General features: G+C 38.4%; 1 protein-coding gene across 3 annotated transcripts in view; it reads right to left on the reverse strand.

Moving 5' to 3' along the window:
* SPATA48 (spermatogenesis associated 48) overlaps positions 1 to 20,470 on the reverse strand; it is an 830,213-nt gene that overhangs the window by 90,399 nt on the left and 719,344 nt on the right. For all 3 annotated transcript variants that reach the window (XM_044064826.1, XM_044064825.1, XM_044064824.1), the window contains one exon: positions 7,382 to 7,489. In XM_044064826.1, the coding sequence (XP_043920761.1) occupies positions 7,382 to 7,489 (108 nt within the window). The remainder of the gene's footprint in view (positions 1 to 7,381; positions 7,490 to 20,470) is intronic.

Genomic DNA, 20,470 nt, shown 5'->3' on the forward strand with positions numbered 1-20,470 from the left:
AATGAGCCTCATGGAAGAGTTAGAAAAAGACTGGTGGGTAGCCAACTGAGTAACAGAGGCCTGTACTTCCCCAGAAATGGATCCTGAGAGGGTATCTGACAGATCTTTGATCAGATCCTTCTGTAACCTAATAAAATGTGCCAGGTAGTTCAGGGACTGTAAGGAGAAGGTTGCTGATGCATAAACATGCTTTCTGAACCTATCCATCACCCAAGACTCCTTGTTGGGGGATGGATGGAGGAACTTTCCTCAGCTAGTTCCTTTTCCTTGGCCACTGCTGTCACACCCATGGCATCCACAGGCACACCTTTAGTCCAAAACTGATTATCTTCTAGAACAATAATAATTTTGTCTGGCTTCCGGGGATCTACTCAATGGTGTTTGGGGCCTTCTATGCCTGCTGAGAGAGCAATTCAATGAGCTCATTGGCTGGTGGAGTTACCCAGGAGGCAGACGGATGGGAATCAAAAGACTACAGGTACACAGATTCCTCAGATGAAGGATTTTTGTGCTTCCAGTCACCTCTCTGTTTTAGAATTTCTAAGATGTCTCCACAGGAGACATCGTCAGAAGGTGATTTTTAGAACCCTTCACCCTCTTTGAAGTCTCTGTCTTCAGTGACGGATTCCTCCAGGGAATCCAAGTACTTCTTTTTGCACAACTTCGTCTTAGGGACCTCCTCGGTGGAATGCTCTGGGGAGGTATCAGAAAAAGTGGGAACACCCTGCTGAGAAGCCTGAGGTTTTGGTAATCACCCTCCCTGTGGAGAAAAACATTGCGACTCAGTATGCAGAGATGATAAGGCTGGAGGCTGAAGATCTGAGGAGGAGGAACTGTCTGAGCTGTTGAAGCAGACATGTCTCTCTTCAAAACCTCAAAGACTGATCTCCTCTGAAAGGGACAGGACTCTGGATCCGAGAAGGCAAGCATCCAGATCCTAGTTCATCCCTGCTCTGAGGATAAGCCTCCTGAAGCAGAACCCAGAGCTGAGCTAATCCAAGATGAAGCTCTGAGGTGCAGAAATGGCTCTGAAAACTTTGGAGTCGACTCCAATACCTCAGAGCCGACAAAGCAGCTATGGGTATGAGAGGCCTCTGACTGAGCCAAAGAACTTAGAGGTAACATTGGATCTGAAGAGAGAGGCATCTTCAGATCCAAAGCAGATTGTGCCAGGTGGCTCGGATCCAAGAACTCTGAAACTTCGAAGGAAGTCAGAAGAAGATGTAAAGGAGGGGGTATCAGATGTTTAGAACTCCTGACCCAAGGATAGGAGCCAAGAGAACCATTTATATACTCTGTGCCCAGAGGATTTTTCTCACCAATCTCTCCTTCTTTGGTTAAACTCCTACAAGAATGAGTGGACATAATGGAGGGTGATTTGGGCCTTTCCAGAAAGGGAGAAGGAACTCTGAATGGAACTGGGTCCAGTGATGGCGAATATTGTGTCCTGGATAAACAGGGAAGGCTTGCAGACAAATCCACTGATTTTTGTTTCTGATCCAAGAGAGTTGGAACTGAGTAGACCTTAGTCTTATCCGAAGAAGTAGATGGATCTGTCTGGTATCGAATCTTGGTTTTTGGGGTCCGAAGAGGTAGTCTTGGTCTCTTAATTGTCAGATCCCATGGAGAATTCGGAAGCGAAATAGGCCTCTTTTTTTGCTTTTTCAAAAGCCTTAGAGGAAGAAGAGGAAGGGCTTGATGATCCTGACTTGTGCTTTTTTGGTTCGTCTAAGGAAGGAGCTCCAGATAGTGCCTCACTGTAAGAGGTAGGAAGTAAACCTTTAAGAATTAATTTGTTTTCGCATTCAACCAGAGCCCGATGGTTGAATGCATGTTGAACTGAACAATCCTCCTGGAAATAGAGGAGTCCCAAACAATAAACAAAGTGTATGGGAGTCTGAATATGGCATTTTACGGACACATTTCCCACACGTTTTGAAGCCAGCCTTTTCTTTCTCTGACATTCCTCCACTACAGAAACCAACAAGTGAGAGAGAGAAATTTTAAACAATAGAAGCCTTTTTTTTTTATACATAGCTAAGGAAAAAAAGGGGGAAATACCAACAATGGTAAGAAAAGGTTACACGAAGTGCAAAGGGGAAAATACTAACAATAGTATTCACAGGTAGTTTCGTACAGAAAAAAAGGAAGGGTAAAGTGATAGAAACAATTGAAAATAAAGTAGTCACTAGGTAAGGGATACAGGCTAAGAAGAAAAAGATAACTTTATAGCACTATTCAGAAGATATAAAGAAAAAAATTACATTAATTTCATTTATCTGCTCGAGAGCAACTGGTCACGTTGTCTAACGTGAATAGAGGCAAACAATATCTGGGTTATTAGGAAGGGTACAGGAGAAGCTCAAGACATTTTTAGTTACCCTGAGCTATTGTAATGGACAAGCTGGATCTGAAGGATCAGATCTGAACCCACAGGTTGAGGATAGAAAGAATAATGTCAACATCTGATCCTATTTTTAGTTAGAACATGCTCTGGCAAACATGTAAGAAAAGTATTACAGCCTGGGGCTGTAATAGGGGCTTTAATTGCCACTTTTTTCAAGACGCCTTCTTTAAATCCAAGAAGTCTGGAAAATTATTGGCATAGATCTAACCTTCTTTCATTAGTAAAGTTAGTGAGATAGTGTTTAACTTCCAGATGTCTTTCTTTTTAACACTGCAAGCCCTCTGTCATCCAAGAACTGAAGGATACTTTTGCCTCTGGCAACTGTTTAAATTGGTTTAATGACAGTTCATTGACCACTTTAGGTATTGAAAGCATGACTTATGGTTAGGCTGACACTGTCCTTATAGAAGATTAGGAAAGGCCCATTGCAGACGGCACTTTCAGTCCAGAGATTCTCCTGACTGATAATTATGGGAAGCAAAACAGTTGCTTTCCAAGTCAGAAACTTGAGGTGTGCTGAAGTAACTGGTTTTAAAGGGTGTTAAGATAGTCTCTCCAAAGCAATTTTCAAGTCCCAATAAGAAATTAACATTTTTCTAGGTGGTATTCCCTTTCACAACTGTTTAACATGTAGCAATGGGGATAAAGGAAAGTCCAGAGGTAGACAGGCTGATGTGCCTGAAAGATGTACCTTCAATGAGGCAGAAGCCATTCCTGAGCTGTACAATTCTCACAGAAGCTGCAGAAGCAAGGACAGTGGTATTAAATTGCAGTTATTATTCCATTTGTAGTACTACAGGGAAAATTCTCTTCTTAAATAGGCAGTATTTCTTTATATCAGATTTGTCTCCTTTGTAATAGTAAGCACATCCTCTGGAAAATGTTTTTAAAGGTCAGCAAGGTCTTATTACCCATGCTATCAGTCTCAGTGTCTGCAAGTTTGGGTGCATCAAAGCTCCCCTAAGCTAAGGCAAAAGGTTCACATCCAGGGATAGCATGAAAGGTTCTCATTTACCATTAGGATAGAAAATTAGTGATGTATTTGCCAAAAGGGTGCATCATCCATGGCCCCTCCTCCTTTGTTTTTTAAATCACAATGGATAGTAGGGAGATTGATGGATGAGCATAAAGTTAACAGACCTGTTCAATGGAAGAAGAAGGTATCTACTGCCAAGATTCCTTGTAAGGTACCCTGGAGCAGAATTTTTATTAACTGCTTGTTGCTCAAAAGGGTAAAGTTCTGTTTCTGCATCACTCACATAAAAATTAGTTCCAAGATTAAATCCCTGTGTAGCATCCATTCATGAGGATCTTTTTCTGTTCTGCTCAGCTGGTCTGACATAGGATTCTGCTGAGATGGGATACAAAAGACTGTGATCATCATGACTGATTCTAAGGCCAACTCCTGTGCTTTCAGTGTCAGCCTGCAGAAGGTAGGAGTGACCTCCCTCCCATTTGTTTATGTATCACATCACAGTGGTATTGCCTGTAAACAGGTGTGACAACACTGGCATACAAAATGGGCTTGAAAGCCTTGACAACTGGGATCACCACCATCATCTCTTTTACACTGATATGCCTCTTGTACTAGGTTTTGTCCCAAGTGCCTTGCCCTTTTAGTTCTCCTGTAGGGAATCCCCAGAATATGTCCAAGGCTACCTTGGTCAGTGCTTCACTGTCAAGACTCTATTAGAATTGAATCTTTTAATTTGTCTGTACTTGTGAGTCCACCACTAGAGTTCCTGTCTGATGCAAGGCAGAAGGGGAATCAGTTCCTCGAGAGACTGACTGTGCTGATGTCAACTATCCCTAAGGTATCAATAAAGCTTCCTGATGTGCAGTCTTGCCAGGTGAAGCATGAACACTGTTAAAGCACTGCATTCCAAAAAGTGTAGGAACCCCCTTGCATTCACTGATTTCTTCAGGTATTTAACTCCAAAGTATTTTTAAAAAGAATACTTTGTCCTAGGGTAGGAAGGACTTTTGGTTCACAGAATCAAGTTGGTCTGCACAATGCACTACTTTTCTAGATGAGATCAGGTTAGACTTGGGAAGGCTGGGAAAAAGGCCAAAAATGTAAACATTTCAGGGTAAAACAGAGAACCCTATATCTTTCCAGGACTGGGCCTGAACAGAGCAATTACTTACACAATGGTAAAGGTGAATGTCCTTTTTTTGGCAAAAGCTGATTACTGGAACGAACACCCTGGCTGTAGTAATTCAAACCTGAGAAAGTATTTCTGTAAATGTAAATATGTATGCATGCAGGTATCCCTTAAGAACTAAAAGCACTAACACACCTTTGGAGAAAAAAGGACTAAGTGGCCTATAAGTTCAATATTTTGTATTTTGGCACCTTGATGAACATTTTCAGTCCTAGTGTATGTCCCAAAGGACCATAAGGGCATGAGAAATTAGTTTGAGTATAAATCTGTCCCTCTTCTCCTTTTGCCACTCTGTACTGTCTATGGCCTCTTGTTGACAGAAACAGGTTTGTACCTGTTGTTTCTGTTCCTTTAGTATTTGTGGAATCCTCAGAATGGAGGTCTCATTAGGAACTGTTGTCTGCACCACTATAAGAACACCTGAAGGACCTACTTGCCCTCTGTTATTTTCTGACACTATTCTGAAAATAAAACCAACAAACTTCAATTTTTGTACGTCTGGTAAAATGAAAGGATTTTGGGAGAGTTGACGAGGAATTTTGGAGGAAGTAAGAGGACAGGAAGAAGTGTGGGACAGTTATGTTTTCCTCATATTTGAAGTATGGCCTTGTCCCCACACCAAGGCTTTCTTTTATGTTCTCATTGTCTCTTCTACTTATTTTCTCCCTTTTTACCCTTCACCTGCTTGTCTTTACCCTTGTGATGGTAGAAGGGCCATCTCTTGGATGGGTAGTCCCTGTTGTACCAAGTAATGGGAGTGAAACAGCTGTTTAACAAACTTATGGTTTCCCTCTTTTCCTCCGGTTTAATATTTCCTGAATAAGGATGTCAAACAGCAGACTGTTATCTAAAGGGGCATTGAGTATCTGTGCTTTTATAGCACCAGAAATGGATTATATCCTTAGCCAAAAATATCTCCTAATCATTAACCCCATATTAGATTCTAATATGTTTACCTTGAAGGTAGATAATCAATCTAGAGGAATAGGAAGGTGTGCAGCCAATATGTAACAGATGACAAACCTTTAAGAAGTGGTCAATTAAGCTAAAAGTCTTTGACAGCTCTAGGTTAGAGCTGTACCTATAAGGCCTTCACTAGGATCTCTTTAATAAATTCTGAAACTGAAAAGTGCACCACCTTCTAACCAATCTAGGACAGGAAGAAAATAACTTATTAAAGGGATCCATCTTACTTAATACAATTCTTTTATACTTGAATTACTAAACAGATCTGACTGATACATATCTTTATAATTTGTTTATTAGGAATTCATATTTTCATGCTAAATAAATATCACAATAATAGAAACCTAATTTTCATACACAAATACCAATTAATGCATTATATTCAAACATCTTTTCTTTTTTTTTTAGTCAGTCTTTGGTAATGATGAATCATCAGTGATGCGAGATAGCTCATGTGTTTTTTTCTGCTGAAGTTCTAATGAAAAGATTAGTATGAGTTAAAAAAAACAATATTAATTATTCTGGACATTGGTGTACTGTGGGGCATGCATTTACACATGAAACATTGATTTTTTGAGACTGTCATGTTAAGAAAAAATATTTGTTTTTATAGATATGGAATTTTTTCAGTACAGACTCAGTAGACACTGTATAAGTCAGAAAATTAATACTGACCTGTAGTAATAACCAGGATGTTATGTATTCAAGACAATTATATTAATTTACTTCAAGAGTGATGCTTGAGAGGCGAGTTTCAATAACACACAACATTCATGGTTGTGGTCAAAAAGAGCCAATTATAATTCTTTCATAGATTTCATAGATTAGTACTAAGCTAACTGCCCTTGAGAGCCATTTAAAGCCTAGCCAATTATCCCTTGTGAGACTCAAACCCTGCACCTTGTGTTTGTAAGGCAAACACCTTAACTATTATGCCAACCTCCCAACCCAGTACACAGAGCTTTACCTGCTGCCATATACAACAAAAATTAGAAAAAATTGGTAGTGGCCAAATGGTTAAGGTGTTTGCCTTACAAACACAAGGTGCAGGGTTTGAGTCTTACAAGGGATAACTGGCTAGGCTTAAAACGACTCACAAGAGCAGTTAGCTTACTACTACCCTATGAACCTAAGAAAAAAAAAGTGCTTGAGAGGTAAAATCTTTTACAGCTTAGAAAGCTGTTGTACGTTAACTGCTACCACACAGAGAGCATCCGTGAAAGAAGAGCATCAGGAAACTGCTAAACACTTCATTCCAACTTACACAAAAAGTCTAACTGAAGTGTTTAACGACTTTCTGCCACTCTAATGCTGCAGCTGCTGAGCACTGTTAATGCTCTAGCAAGAAACTAGTGTTTGCCAGCACTGAGAGAGTGCTTAATAATTGTTGAGCACTGTTCTAACATCAGAAATGTGCTTAACAAGCCTCATCTTTTCACTGATTTGGAGTGCAATTGCAGTGCTCTGTGCACTACAGGCCAGATGTGAATATGATGAAATCAATTATTTTATGAAAATACTTTGGAAACACTTTCCCAACAAAAAACAAAAATTACTTTAACAGTTGTAATACACACCACTAAATGTACTACTGTTTATATAGAGTAATACCAGTTTATCCAATGCTGAAATCATTCTGCAGGTTTCTTCTTGTCTTAAAAGGAAATTAATATATGCTATTATTTCAGTATAATGCAGAGCTTGATACATCATAAGCTTGTATACTAGAATATGATCTGCCTGCATTAGTGATTTTGTAGACCAGTTATTTATACTACATAAAGTTATCAATAGTCGGAGACAGATTATATTAGATAAAAACAGTAAGATGTTCCTCACTTACACAGGAGTCTCTGTGGTTGTGGAGAAAATTGGTGTTGGAAGCTTAGAGTGTGCTGGATGTACAGCTGTCCAGTGGACCTTTCCAGTATATCCTGGTATGTTCGGACGGCTGAATAAAAATAAAAAAATATATATTAATGTTGGTATGTTCGGATGGCTGAATAAAAAGACAAATATATATATATTGTTTTGCAATCAAACAGAACAATAATTATTCTTCTTAAATTGCATTATCAGTTCTTCATGTATGTATGTATGTATGTATATATATATATATATATATATATATATATATATATACACACGCATGCGTGTGTGTGTGTGTGTGTGTGTGTGTGTGTGTGTATATATATATATATATATACACACATACATACATACACAAACATATATACACACACGCATATACACATAGACACACACACACACACATATATATATATATATATATATGCATATATATATTCCATATAAATAACTATTTGATCTTATGACCATGTTTGTTTACCAGATTGTGACCAATAATGTAGTCTGGGGGAATAAACTGAATCAAACAAATGTCAATAAAATTTTCAAGCAGTACATCTGCTTCTTAAGTAAAACTAAATAATATTACATACAGATGCATTCATTTTATAAATAAAAGACATTTGTGTGATTAAGAATGCACTTTTGCCTACAGTCAGTCTGAGCTTCACAATAAAGGAAACCATTACAAGAAGGATAACACATCAGGGCATACTGTAGTAACTTCCACATAGTGGAAACAGATACAAGCAAATACAGCTGAAAAGAGTGGAAACTACATTATTTGAATGAATAAAATGAAGATTTGACAGGAGTCACTCCTTAAGAAAGTTTCTGCAATAGGTTTGTATGTGAATTTGTCTTTTTTGAATCAATGGTCATTGTCTTTCTAAGCAAAAAGAAGCTTCAGCATCAGAGTTCATTGTTATCATAGAATCATGCTTGTCTGGTCAAAATCAGTTCCCTACACTGTGAACTTCCCGTCATTCCCAGCTCTAATACCTATTTCAGTCAAAATATACCTACAAAGAAGAATAGTGACATAAAAACTTGATATAATTATAAATCTTTTATTTCTGCTTTCCAGTACTGCATGTACTCAATGTCAGCAATATAACTGTGTAAGTAAGGATGTATATAATGTAAAAGCTGCACAGACTTATGTATCGTTCTACAAATCTTTCATTTCTACTTACAGCCAGAAGGTTAGTATTGCCACTGTGCAGGTAAGGAGGTCCAAACCGTCAAGAAACAAGAAAGTATTGAAATGTTTTCCTTCAGTAATTTATCTGAATCATTGCAGAGCAAGTCATACAGGAAAGAATCAGACCACAAAAGGTACTCTCCTTTGGTGCCAGGAATGAATGTATGAGGGATCAGAACTGAACTTCTAGCTGGTATCAGAGTACCACTGAACACAGATGGAGTACAGCTATATCAGGCTCTGTGCCCACTGAATGGCACACAGCGACGGTTATCCTACTCCACAAAGGGGGATCCATCATGGACCCTGGGAACTGCCACCCCATTAGCCTGATGAGCCTGGTCTGCAAGGCCATGGAATGTATCATCATGGAACTTATAAAAAAAACCATTAGTAACCTCCAAACTCTGGACCCCACCCAGTTCACATTTGTAAAAGGCAGATCATGTTTCCTAAACCTGACGGACTTCTTTGAAGCAGTCACCAAAGCCGTAGATGAGGGTAAGGTGGTTCACACAGCCTATCTAGATCTCCCCAAGGCTTTCAACATCATCCCCCACTCTGGAATTATAGATAAACTCACTAAACAAGGTATAAATCCCTATGTCACAAGATGGGTTGCCAACTGGCTCACTGACAGAACCCACTGTCTGTATCTACTTCTCAGAAGTACAGGCTAACACAGAAGGTCTTTGGCTAATGAAGTTTGCAGATGACTGCAAACTAGGACCCATAATCGAAACTCCTAACAATGTGGACATCCTACAAAAGGGCCTCACTGAGACAGATGCCTGGTGTCAAAGCCATGGCCTCACACTCAGTGCCAAAAAGTGCATTGTCATCCCTTTTGGTAAAAACTCTGTACCCATGAACTACCACATAGGCGGTAGTCTACTTAACACTGAAAGTGCGATAAGAGACCTTGGGACACAGGTGGACAGTAGTCTCTCCTTTGATAATCACATAGACACAGTAGTCAAGATATCCTTCTACATGGCACACCTCATCACAAAAGGTTTCTCATCCAAGAAAAAAAGAGCTAATTGTTCCCCTCTACTCATCACTCATTAGACCCATTAGAGAGTACAATGCCCCTTTTGGTATGTACCTCACAAAACATCTACAACAACTGGAAAGGCTGCAGAAATACCTCACAAAGAGGATTACCGGCCCCAAACAGATGCCCTACACAGACCGTCTCAAAAAACTCCAGCTTTACTCCGTCGCATATCGCCTACTCAGAGGTGATCTCTGCCTAACATACAAAGCTATGTCAAACCTAGAGCTGTTGGACATGCTCCACTTAGAGAAATCCCAATCCCTCTGAGCTATACGCTCTAGGGACCTAAACCTTGTTACCACAATAAACAGAACATGCTGGAGGGACAGATTCCTGTCCCAGAGACTTCCCATACTCTGAAACAAACTACCTATCTATATCAAACAAAGTTCTTCATTGGCACTCTTCAAGAAAAATCTTGATGATTGGATGGGAAATAGGAAATTCACCCCGGGGATCACTTCTGTGGCTCTGCTTGACAAGGGTACAGGAAAATAATTTTCTTGGGTGGCGAAAGCCAGGGTACCTTTTTGGCTAGGCTTATATAGGCCCTAGGGCCAATAGCATAATACCTACCTATGAACCTATGATATCATGCCAGAGCACCTTAATTCTACAACCATCTTACTCCTTAGAAGTTGTAGGTTATAGTTTCCACCAGTGACACTGTCACTCTAGGAATTCAGTCTAGCCAAGCTCCATTGATGGAGTCAAATGAGTGAATGTTTCACTCAGGAGTATGTATCACACATGGAGTCACTCTACCTCTGTATTCATTAATGCGGTAAGTCAATGCTAGGGATTCAAGACAAGACTTTTTTTTTTCTATTTTTACATGACTGAACAAATGGTTGTTTTGCTCAGTTTTTGCAATCAAAACTAATACTCGATGAGGTCTGATTTACTGAATCACTCTACCACGTATAATCATAGCAACTTGGCAATGAATCGCTTATCCTGGTGAAGGTAAACCAAGGGTACTTCTACCTGAGTGGGTATACAGATGGTAAAAAATAAAACAAAACAATAAAATCGGCAAACCAGGCTGAACCAAAATTACTTTGATTTTTTTTTTTTTAGTTTGTTTATTTATTTAACATTTGCTTACTGGGAAAGTCCGACTGGGTCAGAGCCCATTTTCAGCAGAGGTCTGGGAAGACATGCTCCAGACATGTCTTTGGAATGTGAGAAGAAACTGGAGCACACGGAGGAAACCCATGTGAATGCTGGAAAGACATGCACACTCTGCACAGAAGGCACCTCAGCCAAGAATCAAACACGTGAATCTCTTACTGTGAGGTGACAACTCTAACCGCTGCACCACTGTACCGCTGTTTAATTCTGGTTTAGTGTTGTTATTGTTTTTTTTTCTTTTCTTTTTAAGTTTCTGTGTACATTGAAGTGATTTTGGCTATTGGTAATGTAGACAGGTCTTAAAGTTCCAACAGAACTTTTCATTGAGAAGTAGGGATTACATTTTTTTTAATAAAAACATGAAGCACTTTTCATAAAACATTGTGCACCACTAAGCAGGCTGATAAGTAGTATACTTGAGTATCAACCCTTTTTGCAATTCAGAAAGACATGTACACCATCAACACAACATTCATCAAATTAACCCTCCTTAGGATCATGTCATCTTCATAACATTCCCAATTCACATTCATGCAAATTTCACCTCCCTTGGATCCTATCCTTTTCATGACATTCAAAGCATTCATGCAAATTATTCCTCCTGAATGTATACAATTTTCATAATGGACAATCCCAGAGTGGTGGTGTGTGGATGTGCAGCTGCAGATAAACAGATGATGTGCCATTTCTGAGTGCAGCAATCACCTACACCTACTGAGAAGTTGCTCAACACATAAATCTGGGCTGCATATTTGTGTTACTGTACAAAAAAGAACCATGCCTTTGGATGGTAAGAAAAATGACACTGGCAGGGAAGGTCTCTGTGGTGCAGAAAATCCTGCTACCACAACAATACTTGTCCTGCCAATTCACAGTGATGCTGCCAAGCTCTTAACAATGAGAGCTCAATCAGCACCAGATCCCCTCATTACCACATTACTGCAATCACCACAACTCCACCATCATGTCTAAGGAGCTAAACATTCTAATGACTCACGCCTAGCTATGCAGGCATGATGGTGGAGCACAGGCTAATGGGGAAGAGCAGCTTAGTTAAGTACAATGTACTAATGTAGCTACTTCATAAGGTATAGTATTCCTTTCTAAGCTGTCTTTCTCTGCTGTGTTGTGTGCCACCATCATGGTAATAAGCACATGTCTCCCATTAGGACACAAGCTCAGAGGATTCAGTGGCTCCTTAAAAAACACAGGTGGGAATATTGTGCACTGCCATCATGTACCAGGATTCATATCTATGAATTCTGATGCTTCACAGTGACACACGAAACAGTGCACAAGATGCACACCCAATAATTGTGAATATCAGTGATCAAATCAAACACAATATACTTCTTTTACAAGATATACGAGTAGTATAAAGAGCCTGGTCAATCACATACAAAACATTCATAATATTTTGGATAGATGTTTTTTAGTTTGTTAACTAAGCAAGGGAAATTGTCCAGTTTTGAAGGAAGATAAGTGACTCTAAAGTTTTAGGAACAAAAAGATAATTTGTGCAAATAAATGGTCTACACATATATTATTTATTGACCCTTTGTTAATCCTCTTTTCAGGAGCAAAGGAAAGGTGATATTCATACTGACTAGGAGACATTTACCCAGGGCACTTCCCCCTATTCTTTTTTGATAAGTGCTGTGCATCTTTTATATCCAAATAAACTACCAACCAACTCAGGTAGATGGGACCTCAGTCTTGGGAAATTAATCTAAGTACCTGGCATAGCACTGGAACCAAAAGCCTTTTATTCTTCCAACATTAAAGGCACCCATACTACCTGACATGGACATATATACATACATATCTCTGTTTATACAGTTTTGGTCTATGGAATGGCATTCAGGCTCCCTCCCCCTACACACTTTTTAATGGTGACTCTATATATCTTCCCTTGCTGAATCTTGCAGAATTTAAAACCTTCTCAGTATCACTGCTGTTGACATCTTTTCTAAATTACAAACAATGTTATGTTCCTGACACTTTCTCCCTTGATTTTATATCCTATATACCTTTTCACAGAAACCAGCCAAGAGCCTCAAGGCCAATAAAAATTAATGTTATATATATTCTGCTGTTAATGTCCAAATGCAATATAAAAAAAATAAATAAATAATAAATATGTTTTTCTTTAAAAATGTTCTACTTTTTCCATAATTTTTCCTTTTGGCTTTGTCAATTGCTGTTTCCAAATAACTTTCTCACCAAGGATGATACAACAGCTAACTCCTATAAAACTAATTTTATTTTTATGAAGATGTATTCAATACTCACTTCAGGTTATCTCCTGATTAATCACCAGCTTCTGTCTTTATCACATGTTTATCATCAGCCCCCAACTTGACTATGTTGTCCAGCAACAGCTGTGCTGACCACTCATTCTTAACAAGCAACTTCCACTTCTTTTTGAGTGCCTCTGTCAACAAATGCAGAAATATGTATGTATATACAGCTCAAGAAATAATCTATAACCCAGATAGCTGTCTTGCTCTGAAATATATCTTGTTGCCTTACATCCCATCCAGACCTCTTCACTCCACTAACAGATTACTCTTACAAATATACAAACCCACTAAAAGAATTGGGCAAAGCATCTACTCCCACAACATTGCTAAATTATAGAATACTCTACCACCAAATATTTGTGCAATCGAATCCCTTAAGACTTTCAAATTAACTTTGAAAAACCACTGTTTAAATACCCATGTCTGCCCTTGCTCCTAACCATATGCACCACTTTCACTAAATACCCATACCCCTTTTCCTTTCCTCTTAGCCCTATAAGGCATTCTTACATCAACCATATATCCTAGTTAATAAATCTACTGTTAAGCCCTCTTAACTTTCATCTTTTAAGCTCACAATTAGTACTTCCATCCTCCACTATATCGTGTGCCCCCCTTACACTTTCTTTCTTCTCACTTCATCCTGATCAATAATCTCTACTCTCATACTTGGCCACAAAAATATCTATTTCTAGCCATACCCTTACTAGCAACTCCCCTCAATTATAGTCAAAAGCAACTTTTTACAGTACCTCCCCAACATCTTTTTACTCATCTCCTATCCTCAAACTTATTTACTACAAATGATTAACTTTCTCATACTCCTCTTTAACCCCTACAACTTAAAAGTCAAAAACTCTTTATTCCCAAAACTTATTCGACAGCTCAGTAATTAAGCCATCTCTCTACAATGTCTTGGCAACAAATACTATATCTACTTCACTGAAAATGTTAAAGGTTAATTTTCTTATGGTACAAATGTTTTGACTGTATATATTTTTTGCAAATTCTGTTCTTTAATCTATGTTTAAAAATGCATTCTAAGTATTAATGTCAATATTGCTTAAACTTCTACTGTTCAAATTTGTCCTGTGGAGCTTTTCTCCCCCGGCTCCACTGAAAATTAGTTTTTGATCCAGTTGGACTTTCCTGGTCACCAAATGTCAATAAATAAATATAGGCTGTATTTGCTGTGAGGAACAGTTGAATGAATTTGTTTAATTTTAGTTCAAAAGTCTGTTGGATTTACTGTGTGAATGTCATGTTATATATTCTTCTATGTTGGCGGCTGACAGTTTGCAAGGTTGCTGTAACTGCACTTGCTTTTCATCTCTACTCCTTGTTTGGTGTGAAAATACATTAGCCATTTCAGAGTGAGTCAATGGATGTGTGGCCGTGGGCTCAGTATATTTACTTAAGGGGAATGGAGGCAAAGCCGCTCCCCCTACCCAAGTGTTTTGATTTTATTTTATTTTAATGTTAATTAACTTTATTGTATCAAAGATATGGAAGATATATTTGGGAATTTGAGATGTTTGAAAGGGGAGGAGAAGGTTTTTTTTTTGTTAATAAGGATTAGACACAATGGATGTGAATTCATAATGTAGCAGGCAAAGTTTCTGAGCACCTGAGGTTTGAGAAAGGATGTAAGAAACTGTAGGTACTAATTTTTAAGTAATAGAAAATATAAAAGTTGGAATTTAAAATATAAAGATGTTGACATGTGTGTAAACACAGTATGGCTTATTAAAAGATTTGGCCAAAAATTAAGCTTCTTGATACAAGTCTATATCTGACACTGCCGCCTCACAGCAAGAGGCTCTCCGGTTCGATCCTCGGCTGGGGTGCCTTCTGTACAGAGTTTGCATGTCCTCCCTGTGGTTGCGTGGGTTTCCTCCGGGTGCTCCGGTTTCCTCCCAAAGACATGCTGTAGGTGGATTGGACACTCTAAATTGGCCCTAGGCATAAGTGTGTGCATGTGTGTGCCTTCTGTGAAAGGTTGGGCGCCGGGCTGGCAACTTGACACCATAAAAATTCCACTGCCAATCATGAGCGGACAGGTGATCCACTGTGGCGACCCCTAATCGGGAAAAGCCGAAAGAAGAAGAAGATACAAGTCTATGTCTGCCCAAGGAATCTAGTTATAAGAGTGCTAAGGGTTGGTTTTGGATGTTAAAGGACTCTAAATACAGTATATAAATGTGAGTCAAGAGGGTCAGAGAATATTGAATCCTGTTGTATCTTCTTAAGAAGAAATGAAAATGAAATTTAAGAGAAAATGATGAAAGATGGTTTTGGTGGAAACAAGGAAAATAAATTAAAAGCAAAACAGAGAGGGAGTAACTGTGGAGGCCAGTAATTTAAAGACAGCAAAGGACCGAATCAAATATTTGAATATTTAATTGAAAGCTTTTTTTACTGTAAGATGTGGGAAAGATGTACTGACAAAAGAAAAGCTAAAGATCAGTGTAGACATATCATCTTAAAAATCAAAACCATCCATCCACCCACAACCCCGCTTTCCCATTTTTGCACATGGGTTTGGGGTGTCACTATGAGATATAAAGTGTCTTACAGGAAATATGAGTAAAAGTAAAAAATAAATAAATAAAGCACAGACAAACAGAATGTGTCGATTACAATGAGCTGGCAGTGCAAAAAATATTAGTGATGGTTCTCAGCAAAGAAATGGGGCTACGAATAGATGAACTCTATTACCTATCAACCAGGTATGTAGGGAGTATGGAAAGAAGGGTGGAGCTTGGGAAAAGTAATGTGGATTTAATAGCAGTAATAAGTTATTGATTTATATGACAGAAAAGACATCACAATGAAGAGACTTGGTTAACTATAAATTAGACTAGAAAAATACTGAACATATGAGTTTTAGGGAAAGAAAAATCAATACAGTAATATAATTTTGGAATTGGCATGACAAAATAAAAGCGGGTTTCTATGAGTACAACAAAAACGCATTATGTCGAATGCGTTTTCGTCGACACGTGTAGAGTGAACAGGCAAAACAGTGAAGTGGCTGTTCAGCAAATTCTTTCCCGTTGTTTTGCCGTGTTCTGAAGTGTAGTGTGGTCCCTTGTCTGGTATAGCTCCTGAGAGTGATTGTGCAACAGTTACTGACCTTAGGGTTAGGGTGCGGGTTAAGGTAAGTGCATATATTTGAAAGTGTTTAGCGTTTTATATTTTGTGTTAAATGTATGGTTGAGTTACGTTTGTATGTGTTCTCAGTTGTTTACTTTTGTTTTGGGGGGGTAGAATTAGGGTTAAGGTAAGTGTGTATGTGTTTGGAGCTGTTTATGTAAATGTGCGAGAGTTACTGACCTTAGGGTTAGGGTGCGGGTTAAGGTAAGTGCATATGGTTTAAAATGTTTACTGTTTTTTTTTTTGGTAAATATATGGGTTATGTGCATATGTGTATTTAGTTGTTTACTGGTTTTTGGGGGGTATAATTAGGATTGGGTATGTGTGTATGTGTTTGGAAGTGTGTAATGTTTTTTTTTTTCGTGGGTTGAAACAGCGATTTCTTTCCCTAGGAAAGAAATCACTGTTCTGTGGATTCGACATTTTCAGCTGTTGTTGAAAATGTGTCGATGTAACATTGTTCGCTGTTTTAAGCGTTCAATGTTGCAATATAGACCCAATAAAAGACTTAATATGTAAAACTAATGATGTATTGCAGTTTTTTGCTATGTTGAACTATGTAATGCAATATATATGTTTAAAATGTCTTTGTTGTGTTTTTTTTTTGAATTTTTAAATAAAGGAAACTAATCGCTTCTCTTTGGAAACTGCCATGAAATCTTTTACATTGATCTAAGCTAGCATGAAGTCAAGTAGATTGGAACTTAATGCATTTTATCCACGCCTGATATCACAGTAATGTAGCACTTCCTTCTACATCCAAAACCAGTAACCTTGTGTGGCTGTCCAGAAAATAAAACAAATAATACCAAAAGAACTGGAAAGCCGCCGAGTAGAGTGCAATCACTAGTAAATCTTGTAAATCTTGTAACTAGTAACGAACAGTGACACAGTGACTTCCTTCTACATGTTGCACTGAAATGGCAGTACTGGAATATGTAGACATGCAATTGGTGTAGGAATAAATCCAACAGTCTTCTGATGTTACTGATAAACAAATGCATGCTACCTGCTCACCCACTGACACTGTATTTGTCATGTGTTCAGTCGGGGGTCATGTGGATCTGTCTGTCCTCTGGCGTGGGTGTTCATTATAGTTAGTGATATGGTAGGAAATTTCCAGCAAGTTAAGGGAAAACACATAAGAAAAATGGCAAATAAAATAACTGCCAGTCAAATGTTTTATGGTAGTTCATTGGTTCATATTATGTCTATGGCTGAAAGATCATCAAGAAGCTAACCCACAATGCCCCATAGTATGACTAAGTAAACTTACCACAGCAATAAATGTTTTAATAGATCACTGTTGTACAAGCCTAAGCTATAAGGGACATATCCTGTCAGAATCAGACATCAAGCCAATATGCAAAGTTTTAGGGTGTCTTCCATGGGTCTATTTGTCTAAGAAGGCACAAAAGTGTGCTGGTAAAAAGATGTATAGACACAACAATTTCAAATGTTCTTGCCTTACAGAAAAGGGAAGACTACAGCCTTAAGTAACAAGTTATGTGGTAGGAGAAAAGGGAAAGTCAGGGATAAGGGAGAACCCCACTCTGGTAGTAAGATTAAGAAGAACAGAAAAGGGAAAAGGCAAACAGATCACTGTTGCAGTAGCCTATGCTATATGAGACAATTATCAAAACTTAGACAGCAACTGAGGAGGAGAGGGAAGGGTCAGAGTGCAGCAGCCCAAAGAAGACAGTCCTATCAAAGCCTGCTCTTGATTTGGATTGGAATAAAGGTCAGTAATGTAACACTTAGTGAAAACAAGCATAAATAACCAAGCTGCAGTCCCTAGAATACTTCTAGAGTTCACACCTTTCCAAAAATTTCTTGGAGTAGCCAAGGCTCTTGTAGCATGAGCTTTGATCTTGAAAAAGGGTCTTTCTATTGTGAGAATAACAAAACTGGATTGCATGGGATAACTATCTAGAAGTAGTTTGTTTTGACACTGGTCATCCCTTAGTCCTAGCAATGGAGTATCAGAGTCGGAGTGCACATCTAATGTATGCAGAATTCTTTCTCCTTTACTTTTTGGTTCTGGAAAAACACAGGAAGATGAACAGACTGAGTTACGGTAAATTATTATACCCCTGTAGTATAAAGGAAGGACTGGTTCTTAATGATTCCCTATCTTTATGAAAGAGGAGATACGGCTGTTACAATAGGAGATTTGCAACTCAGACACTCTCTTAGACAAAGTCACAGCAGTGAGCAATGCTGTTTTCCATGTTAAGATCATTAAGTCAGCTCTATAAGCTGATTTAAAAGGAAACTATATGAGTTTTCTATGACAGAAATTAGGATCCCAAGGAAGAGCCACCAGGGCAAATTTGCAATATCCCCTTCAAAAAACTGTTTTACCTAAAATAAGGAAGAAAGTGGAAGATTGAGGGGAAAACAGATTGAAATGGCCAAAAGATGAATCTTAATTGATGACTAAGGAAAGGACAGATTTTAGCCATTCACATAGGTACAGAAGAACCAACAGCATCTGCATTAAAAGGGTCTTGGTTCTTTTTATAGTATCGACCAGAAAATCTCTTCTATTTGGCTACACATAAATTTTTAGTAGCGGGTTTCTTAGCTTTAATACTTGCCTCAGAAAATAGGTGCCTGAAAAGGGATTACAATTCTATCATCCAGGCTGTTAGATGAAGAATTTGCAGATTTGTGTGAATATGAAATCCTCTGTATTGTGTTAAGTCTATCCTGTGGGGAAGTTTGTGATAATTGCTCAATTGTGGGGACAACTACTATTATCTACACCAAAAAGGAGTTATTTTTGAAGAGTCATTTTGAATACTTTAATTATCCTCCAGGCCATTCTGCAAGAAGTCATGAAAACAAATTGTTTCCAGCTGTCTTCTGTGAATGGATTTGGATTTTTTTTTGCTACGTCCATTAGGTTTTCCTGCCCTGACAACCTGTCTAACCTACTTGCCTGTACCAAAATAATTCTTGTAAAGCTGCATTTCACTCCTTTGGATGACATTCCCTCTATATGCTAAGTATTCCTCTTTCACATCTTTTTGTAATATTCTTTCTTTCCGTATAAAATATTTTCTTTTTGGTTCTAGGGTGACACTGTAGTTTCTTCCATTATATCTATTCCATCTTTTTTGTCTATCCCAGTCAGCAGAAATGTGCTTGTAGAATCAGCATCTCTGAAGACAGCATCAGCAAGACCATAAGAACACTTTAAAGAGTGTTTTGCTACATAAACAGATACAGTTAAGTAATTCAATGTTTTTTTTTTCAAAAGAGGGAGGCTAATATTCTACTTTCTCTTGTTCTCAAATGAAACCAGTAAGTCCAAACTGGCAGTTCAAAATTCTGAAAATTAATGTAGCAGAACAAAAAGATTTCTTTTCAGATCAGTCAGAAGCTTTCCCATCCTTGTCAAAGGGTATTAGCTTAGCATGTGCAATCTGTATAGCAGAGGTTTTCAGTAAGAAAATAATGGCAAGGTCTGATTTAGCATTAAAAACAGATATTTATGAGTCGGTGGATCTTTGTATAACCTATCAGATTTTAGGAGCAGGAGACTGACTTCAGGCATGCTGCAAGATGACAGACAAACATCCTCTAAAGTTCATAAAACAGGATGGATAACTTCAGCTTGTGGAAAATTCAGTTGTAAGAAATAACACTTTTGCTGGGAACTAGGGACTTAATTCAGTTCCCAATGAAATAGAAGTTGTGTACTTACCATAACATGGCATCTGTGTTGTTCAATTTCATTATGTATCACTACTGGGTTTATGGATCTGACCTCGGATCCAGCTTAGCCATTTATCCACACTTACCATCAGAGTCTCAAGCTCCTCCCTCTCCCATAATGCCCAACTCCTTCTCTAACCCCCTCAGATCGAGTTTGATGCCCTGTCAAAGGTGATTTAGATTTATACTACTAGAAAGGCTTGCAATGTCAGAACTACCCTCATCTCCAGGACATTTATGTACAATTTGGTCTCTGTCATGGACCACATGCCTTAGACCATTCTTCCCTGAAAATGCCTCACCCCCACCTCAACAGGGAAGCATCCGTGGTCATTGTGGCTATAGGTGGAAGAGAAGTGAAGGGTCTGCCAAGATGGAGGTCAACTGTAATTTCATCCACCACTGCAGATAACACATACAAATCAAGAGTTAATCTAACAGGGATTGACAAGGGATGATACAGAATAGACCATTGGACCACAA

The sequence above is a fragment of the Protopterus annectens genome, chromosome 3.part0 (assembly GCF_019279795.1).
Source record: "Protopterus annectens isolate FY-2018-M chromosome 3.part0, PAN1.0, whole genome shotgun sequence".
In the NCBI taxonomy this organism is placed as follows: domain Eukaryota; kingdom Metazoa; phylum Chordata; order Ceratodontiformes; family Protopteridae; genus Protopterus; species Protopterus annectens.